The sequence below is a fragment of the Dinoponera quadriceps genome, unplaced genomic scaffold (genome assembly GCF_001313825.1).
Source record: "Dinoponera quadriceps isolate SergipeBrazil2010 unplaced genomic scaffold, ASM131382v1 scaffold405, whole genome shotgun sequence".
Lineage (NCBI taxonomy): Eukaryota > Metazoa > Arthropoda > Insecta > Hymenoptera > Formicidae > Dinoponera > Dinoponera quadriceps.
Window position 1 is genome coordinate 1,049,600 of NW_014554754.1, and position 8,793 is coordinate 1,058,392.

Consider the following 8,793-nt stretch of genomic DNA (forward strand, 5'->3'; position numbering starts at 1 on the left):
TTTAAGTCTAAAAACCACAAGTGAATTAGAAAATAAAAAAAATCGGGCGTAATAGGTTAGGTTAGGTTATGTTAGGTTAGATCAACAAGTAGAAGCAAGACGCCGCTAGTTTCAAACAGCAAAGTTTGAAATTCTTCGCACATAAACGATATGAGAGATTAACCCATGAATTGCCTTTACTCCGACAACTCTTTATCTATTGATCGCACAATGAGAAAGAATTAAATAGAAAAATATAGAAGATTTATAAGCTCACCACCTGAGTTGATCTTTCTTGGCGTGAAGCGAATTTTTTGCGTCCGTTCTTCTCTGGAATTGCAACAATTTTCGCGTTGTGGTCGCAAACAAGATCTGGAACAGATAAATAATTTCCTTGATTAATGATAACAATTGGGATGTTATGCAACTTCGATAAATCAAGAATATGGAAATATTTTCGACACGAAAGTAACGAGAAATAAGCCTAGACTTCGTACCTTTTCTTTCATTAAAAATGTGAAAAGAATAAAATAGCGATAGTCATCCTTGGCAATGAAGGACGCTCATACTGCTCGCGATGATCCCGGCACAATGATCACGCACGTAAAATGTAACTTGCACATACAAGTACAGATTCATTTGGGAAATTCGGAAATAGCGCGCGACACAATTCCGTCCGTTCACAGTGACGTCAGAGACTGCTATGGCGTTGTGAGGCGCGTGTCTTACGCCGCGTCCTTGTGTGTGTTTGCTTGTTTCGATCGCGCGACAATTCGACCCCGCGTATTTGAGAATGTAGATTCATGTGAATATTTAAAGTATCCTATATCACGTAACTGATCTCATATATTGATATCTCTCTCGCATTATATTATAATATTTAATTGTACCTTTTAAGGGTGGCATCATATGACGAGCATTGTCGGATATGCCGATTGGCTATCAGATAGAGAATTTCTAGTGTCCCTAATATTTTCTCCAGACACTCTAGAAATTCTCTAACAACCACTCGACACATCCGATGAACTCGTAAGACACATGTAACACTAACTTTATACATATAACCGATTACATTGGTTTTTTCGCATTACAATATTTAAATTCTACTTTTTAACATCATTTAACACATTTCTGACTATTGATTGCTAAGGTTTTACGAAGACAACGAATAATATAACAAAAATATATGTTTATAATTACGGGACGAGGAGTTTAGCATGTACAAAAGAATTTTAAAAACTTGTAATTTTATACAAATATTTGTGTTAAGAAAACAAAGATGTTATATTTACAAAATGATTAGATACATAAAGAATTTTATTTGTAGGAATTCTTTGCCCGCCAGTCGAGGAACTCGTCGAATTCTGTCTCGTCGCCGCTCGATACGTTATCATCAATGTTTTCTTGCTTCCTGTCGGTAGCCTGTACTTGTTCCTTGCGCTTTACAAGATCCATTACCCTATTGTAGACATTAATTTACAATTAATATGTTGTATTCTTATGTGATGCGAAAAATATTTCTTCCTAGAAACGTTAAAGATATATTTACCTGGACCAGTGCCTAATTTGCTCCTCAATTTCGTCCAATTGTCTTTCCGTTGTTGCTTCCTCTTGGTCGTCAGCAATAATCTGCGCAGACTGCGCAGTCTCTTCCTTAATCTCTTTTTGGAATTTCTCCCATTCTTCCTCTATAGGATCTTTGTATTCAACGTTACGTACCTAAAGGTAAGGTAATAATTAAACGTGAAAAAGTAGAACAGCAACATTTTAAATATATATATTGTACTCCCATGGTAATAATAAAATAACTTCTTTAAACTGTAGTATATTTATATACTTTCATCTACTTTATGGCAATCTTACCTTAGCATCCAATACTGGGTCGTCAAAGAATCCTTCTGGAAGAGCAGATGTATTCGTATCCTTTACTTTTTCTTTTTCTTTCTCCTTTTCTTTTTCTTCCTCTACTTCGACACTTTGTACATCTGTGATATTAGTTGTAGAATCTTTGCTTTCTGACTTTTGTGTTGCAGAAGAAGGTCCACCATTAACTTGCTTTGTATTATTATCAAAAAAGTCAGCCGGCAAACTTGATTTAGTTTGTGTTACTGGTTGACTATTGTTTTTCAATATTCCCTTTATTTTTTTATTTATAGAAACATTCTGGGATGGAGAGAGAGGTCTTTTGAACGATGTGACATTAGCTGTCTTTACAGGATTCTCCGTCTCTAGTTTAGTCTTTTTTGCTAATGCAATATTTTCCTTATGTATTTTGGAATTTAGGTGAACAGGCCATACTGTCTCATTGCGTACAGTTGACTTGCATAAAATGCACATAAGCTGACCAGAATCTGTGTACGTGTTTACAGGAGTTAAGGATGTCTTCAATATGAAGGATGTTCTGAGAATGATATTGACCTAACACTAAGAAGACATTTGCCGATAAAGTCGACATTTGTGGTCGACAAATCGTGCAAAATTATAATTATAAAGTAGATACATTATATAATATAATAATAAAATGATAGTTTAAAAGTTGCTACGATTTGAAAATATAAGTTAACCTCAAATTACATTATACAGCTGCAAAAAGGATATTTTGCTAAAGGCGACTCGATTTTTTTAACTGTACCGAGTTTTTTCTTATGCTCGTTCATCGCTTTACGCAGATCATCCTGCGTCAATTTCCTCTTCAAAGACATTTTTGCACGATTGAAAATACACGACGCGAAACGTACCACCACTCAGCCTGTAGGTTATGTTTGTTTACGACTATGGGATGAGCGATACTCGACCAATGAATCGATGTTCTATTACATTTCTATTTCAAGATTAATTTTATTTTGTTGTTTCTTTTAAATTAATTTGATCAATTCTTATGTCAATAGCCTTTATTTAATTCAATTTTATATTTGAAAATATCATTATGGTAAAAGAATACGAGTCTACCTTATTTGTTATTCGCATTCGTGCTATCGAAATATAAAAGTCTGATCCATCGTTGAATCGTACTACTTAAAACTGAAAGAATTTGACTTACCATTGACGTTACTTGAAGATATAAGTCTTGAAACTTAACTTGAAACTTTATTCTAAAATAAAGATATGTTTGATTCTACGTTAAATGAACTATTTTAAAATAACGTTCCGTAAGATTTTTCGCGTTGAATTTACGATTTTGATTCAAGACGATAGCGACTCGTAACGGAGATTTCGGAACTAATATGAAATTGCGGGTCTAAACATAACGAGTCATTTAGTCGAAATGTACCTTTATTTTCAAGTTCAAAAATTATATATTATTTATAGAACTCTCATAAATAACAATTTAAAAAATAGATTATAAATAATAGTTCCCTAACAATTAGACAAAGCAAGATTTCTTAAATTTTAATAGTAATTTTAATAGAATGTATTAAAAAATATATTCAAGGAAGTACGATATATATCTATTGTTCAAAATATATAAACTTATTTTCCATTTCCTTTGCAATGCTTATCGTAAAACGATTTCATGTAATTTGCTAATGTTTCCGTTTCATCCTCCGTGATTGCATTATACAAAGATACGCGTATTCCACCCACAGATCTGTAAAAAAAAAGAAATTGCAGTCGTGAAAATAACATTTTATTATTATAAAGTTATTTCTTTAACCCCTTGACCTACGATTTAAGTTTCGATGGCGCGTATCACAATCAACAGCGAAGTCGATCACGATCGAGCCATTTAACGGTTCGATCAAGCGCTCGAGGTTGTGCCAATCGCACACGTCTTATGATATTTTTAATATAATATTTTTAAGAAAATATATTTGAACGTGGCCAAGAATAACAAGTAGCCGAGACAGAAAAACATTGGCGACAATTAACCACGAGCTTGACTCGTGTTGTTTACATTTGATCCGATCTACAAACTACGAGCCTAACAGGTGTTATTTACGTTTGGTTCGATCGACGTACCACAGCCCTCATCCGTGATTTTTATGTTTGGCTCAATTTCCTTGTCTCACACGATATTGTAGACAAAGGGGTTAATATTATAAAATTTCAGAATTCGAAGAAGGACGTCTTGTAATGACAAATAGAATGATAGATAAATTTATACTAAAAAACTAATAAATAAATATGTACTATATAAATATGTGTAAATTAGCAAACGACTTGATTCCATTACAGCATGTACTTTTTTCTGTTTTCATATATATACTTTTAAATTTGAAAATACAAAAATATAAATCGTCCACAATTTCTTCTTATCTTTTACAATTGTTTTAGTCAACTAAAACTAGTGAAAGCACACGTAGTTTTTCAATACTAACCTGTGACCCTTTAATTGTATCATACCGCAAGCTGCGGCACCGGAAAGAAATTCCTTTTCCAGCTCCTCGTCGTCTTTTATTACAAACGGAATGTTCATCCTACTACGCGCGTCCAAACTAATGGGACATTTGTAGAAACCTCCAGATTTATCGATCACATCGTATATTATGCCGCTTTTCTTCTTCGAGGAGATTTGCATACCTTCGACTCCACCGTTCCGTTTAATCCACTCAAATACCATACCCACTACATATATTCTGAAATAGCCATCGACATGATGACGTTAATATATATAATAACAGTAGATGTTTTCGTTACAAATCGAAGAAGTAGCAAAAAAAAAATCTATTCAGAAAATTACTTTTCTCTCTTGCTGACAAAAAACAGTTTCCTAAGAATAATTTCGCTCTATGCGTCGGCTCTATGATATAATCAAAATGTTAATTTGATTTCTAAAACATTTTTTTCATTTTATTATAAATAAGAAAAATATTTAGAAGTTCAATGTTACGCGAAGTTTTTATTTTCGCCCATTTTCTGATGCCTTTTATTTTTGTTAATTTATCGGGGTTACATGAGTATGTTCTTCAATTGTCAAATTACGACGTAATTGGTGATACTTACTGAAAGACTGGCGGGGTGTTGTGTAGAGAATTTTCCTTTGCCATGATAGTAAAATTCAATATTGTCGGGCACACTTTCATGGCACGACCGAGCATATCGTCTCGTACTATCACTAAAGTAACACCAGCCGGACCGAAATTCTTCTGGGCGCCGGCGAAAATCACAGTGAACTGAAAGAAAACACGTGTAACACGAAATGTTTGCTTGCCTATTCGCAGCGAACTTTACGAAGAAATTACATTAGAGAGAAAGAAACGATGTTGTTCTCTCGATTCGATTGTAAAATGAAATCAAAATCAGTAATCTGTGCAGAAGTTGTAAACATACATGTAAAAATGTAGAAATCTGATATTAATTAATGACGTAAACAAGTTATCGCAATTGATGATGAATTTCGCCATATCGTTAGAAACCGATAAAATGATAAGAGACTACGAGCGCTGTGCTGCACCGAATCCACCGATCACAATTCGTCTCGATACAATTTCAATCAACCGAATTTTTTACCACCTTACCTTAGATATGTCTAAGGGCATCGAGAGTATATTAGATGACATATCAGCGACTAACGGTATTCCGTTCGTCTCGGGAATGTAATCAAATTCGATACCTAGAAGTGTTTATTAGATTTCGATATGTATTAATCTGGAGCGTTGAAGCAGCAGTAACGAAGGTGAAATTCCAAAGGCTTTAATTACCATGGACAGTTTCGTTGGCACAATAATACACGTATGAGGCATTTGGATCCAAGTTCCAAGTGGACGGCTTCGGGATTCCTGTGTACTTCGTCGTTTTGGGCAACACCATGTTCACCTTCCCATACTTGGTAGCTTCCTGCGCCGCCCTCGCCGACCATGATCCTAAACAAACCTTCCTATTTGTTATTCTGCTTCGGCAAAAATTTAAAACTCACTTCGTTTGAGTTCTCAGGATGTATTTCTCACCGGTCACTAAATAATCCGCGGTGCCGGTGTTCATAATGTTCAGAGGAACTGCCGCGAAAATTCCGGTGCCGCCTCCTTGCATAAATAGGATTTTATAGTTGTCGGGCACGTTCCTTGAAAGAACAAATCTTTCGTCAGTCAAGTTTTCATCTCATTACTCGATCTGAGTGATCTGAATATCTGATTACTTAAAGCATTTAATAACGTCGAATAATAACAAATAAAAATGACAAATAATGACAAATAATAACGATAATAACGAATATTAACGTTGAAATGAAAACCAAAACCAAAATCATATTCATATTCATATCACACACATTTATATCTCTTACTGTCATATTACTTTTATTTTAATTCCATTCCTGGAATATATATGCCGTAATTTTAGTCATTTATTTAAAAAATGATGCAAGTTCAACGTCGAACGTCTTCCAAAATTGAAATGTCGCACCGGAGCGTCGAAGCAACTTGAAAAATAATCGACTTGTCCGTCTTCACTCACAGGATGTCTCGCAGCGTGGCCTGCGCATCGTTGATAACTTTTAGGAAGTCATTCGACCGATGGCTTAATTCAAGGATGCTGATTCCAATGTTTCCGTAGGAGAGCAGTTCCTTCTGGACGACTTTCAGAACCTACCAATGACACAACGATCTCGGTTAACCAACACATCGCGTTAGTTCAATGAACGCGATTGACCCCCGTTTTCGTTCTTATCTCTTTGTCCTGGTCGATCGATACTGATTCTAAAATATGATGCGATCTTTCTTCGGTAACAGAAGAAGTGCAGTATCAGACACTTGTTCCAGCATTTTCCATTTCATCTGAGCCGCGAAGCCGAACCATTTATTTATTTGTAACAATGGGGTACGAGAATCTACGAGGTGCAAGGTAATTTATTTCTGTCACTTTGGAGATCACGAGTCGCTCTTGCGTAAATCGCGACAATTATCAATATTTTGTGATGCGAATTAAGTCGTACCATAAATTGAGCAATAATACAGTAATGAGATAATTTTACGCGATATATATTCGCGAATAATTCCTCGCACGAGCTTTTCCCAAAAATCCATTGTCATTATGCGCAGTGCATAATGACGCACGCGAATTATCACGTATTGTGGAAATGTTTATTGCCTGGCGCACGTAAAAGTAGATAACACGAACAGTGTAACATTTATTCATGTGAAGAGAATGATTTTTTAACAAATAAGAAAACACATTAAACACAAATCTAATCGGCAATATATGAATTTGAAACTCAACTTTAAAACTATAAACTAAGTATAAATTAGTATAATATAGTAATAAGTATAAATTATCACCGAAATTTAGATAATTCTATGTAAAATGTTAAAGAGACACGATAAAGAAACGATATTCGCGAAACGGCAGTTCAACCGTTTCGTATCTGTAGAATCGTATCGGTAGAACAGTAATGCGATCTTATGGACGTCAATTAAGCGGAATTATAGCTGGAATGTATCCGCAGCCGTATGTTCTTACGTAAAAGCAGCCAACGTTCGCTAGTATGCTTTACTTTGCAAATAATTCTACCTGAATTCGTCGTAAAATAAAAACACACGTTTAACGTTATTTTTTTAATGCATCTAATATTACGAAATTAGTTCTCTCATTAACTTCTCATTTTATCTCTGAAAGCGACATGCAATAAAGTATCATGCGCTTTTTATTTCATATAAATTATCACACACATCTATATAGAGAATAAATATTTCCTTTCCTCTTAATTAATTTCAAATATCTCTTTACGAAGTGCCAGTAAAATTATTTCCCAGATTAATATAATGCATCCTTCATGAATAGTAATCTCTTAAAGAGTAGATTTATATTTTCTCCGACTGATATAAATTTTAAAAGGAAAATTGGTAAAGTAATTTCCAGTAATTGTAAAGAGAGTTATATCAACACACCTCGTGCGGCAGTTTAGCCGGACCGGCGCCGAAATTGATCACTTTGCTCGTCTTACTTTGATCGGTCATGGTGCTCGTGGTCGAAATCCTAACCAGTATAGGAGGCGAAGCAAAGCAGACTGAACCGGACAGAAGACAAGTGGCAGCGATGGGTTATCTCAACTTGCTCATTCAGCTGCTCGTGGGGGGTCTTATCGCGGGATAATTTTGTGTTTTCAACTTTAACTTTGATGTCTGTACACCGTTGTATCCTCGAGATAAAGAATATTTACGACGATCGAGATGCGATCGACGCGAAACGTCTACGATGAGTGGTCTGTTTGCTTTATTTTTACTAGGCGAATGGAATACAGTGCGATTCAAAAGTGCTCTTGTCAAGGTCTCGTGGCCAAAGTACATGCGTATATGGCGCTCCAGAATGCGTGCACAGGTTTATTCCTGAAGAAAGATATTTATTTTAAAAAAGTAGTGTAATACTGATATACAGGTTTGACAATTGTCTGGGCTAAGATTCTTTTACACAATGCAGGAATGTGATAAAATATCGTGATAACGATATAAAATGATCGATAACGATCGATAACGGTGTAAAATGTATGTAGTAAAAAGTTGTTTTTGAAATTCTAAATAGTTATTTAATAAATAAGATATTAATTATTTTTATGTGTTAACTTATTTTTATGTGTTTTTCCTCATGCTACTCTGGATTCATCAGTTTTACAACAAAATAAAATAACAACGCCTGACATTAAGCATCACCGTCGCATGATTAGATAAAAAATTAGTTTACATAATTATCTTATCTCTTTAGTGCATTTGAAATTCCGTTACTAACGTTTCATTTATGAACGGCTGAATCGGCGTCTTGAACAAATTATTTAATCTATGAATTAAATATCTAAATACTAAAATCTATGGACAAAAAAACATGATCGAGTCTAAAATAATACCTTATAAAGTTCGAAATAACTTTCTCACAAACAGTAATTCA

At 34.6% G+C, this 8,793-nt stretch overlaps 2 protein-coding genes across 3 annotated transcripts; both read right to left on the minus strand.

Moving 5' to 3' along the window:
* Positions 1–1,247: 1,247 nt before the first annotated feature.
* Positions 1,248–3,153, minus strand: LOC106741531 (zinc finger protein 830). Of its 2 annotated transcripts, none has more exons than XM_014613656.1 (5): positions 3,020–3,153; positions 2,578–2,728; positions 1,843–2,338; positions 1,529–1,698; positions 1,248–1,438 (listed from the first exon to the last, which is right to left on the minus strand). In XM_014613656.1, exons 2-5 carry the CDS (start codon positions 2,679–2,681, stop codon positions 1,297–1,299), a joined length of 912 nt encoding a protein of 303 aa, XP_014469142.1. In that variant the 5' UTR covers positions 2,682–2,728; positions 3,020–3,153; the 3' UTR covers positions 1,248–1,296. The 2 variants fall into 2 exon arrangements, with proteins under 2 accessions (XP_014469142.1, XP_014469141.1); XM_014613655.1 differs by having other exon boundaries at positions 2,578–2,800.
* Positions 3,154–3,234: 81 nt separating this feature from the next.
* Positions 3,235–8,130, minus strand: LOC106741530 (probable phosphoserine aminotransferase). Its single transcript, XM_014613654.1, has 8 exons — positions 7,803–8,130; positions 6,373–6,503; positions 5,868–5,980; positions 5,622–5,783; positions 5,439–5,533; positions 4,924–5,093; positions 4,299–4,556; positions 3,235–3,568 (listed from the first exon to the last, which is right to left on the minus strand). The coding sequence occupies exons 1-8, from the start codon at positions 7,869–7,871 to the stop codon at positions 3,451–3,453; spliced, it is 1,116 nt and encodes a 371-aa protein (XP_014469140.1). The 5' UTR covers positions 7,872–8,130; the 3' UTR covers positions 3,235–3,450.
* Between the last annotated feature and the right edge of the window lie 663 nt (positions 8,131–8,793).

Coding starts and splice junctions, on each gene's coding strand:
- LOC106741531 (XM_014613656.1), bottom strand. CDS start 2,681: ATGTCTTTGAAGAGGAAATTGACGCAGGATGATCTGCGTAAAGCGATG. Junction 1,699..1,842: donor ACCCAGTATTGGATGCTAAG/GTAAGATTGCCA, acceptor CCTTACCTTTAG/GTACGTAACGTTGAATACAA. Junction 1,439..1,528: donor CAAATTAGGCACTGGTCCAG/GTAAATATATCT, acceptor TGTCTACAATAG/GGTAATGGATCTTGTAAAGC.
- LOC106741530 (XM_014613654.1), bottom strand. CDS start 7,871: ATGACCGATCAAAGTAAGACGAGCAAAGTGATCAATTTCGGCGCCGGT. Junction 5,981..6,372: donor GCCACGCTGCGAGACATCCT/GTGAGTGAAGAC, acceptor TGTTCTTTCAAG/GAACGTGCCCGACAACTATA. Junction 5,784..5,867: donor CGCGGATTATTTAGTGACCG/GTGAGAAATACA, acceptor AGGTTTGTTTAG/GATCATGGTCGGCGAGGGCG.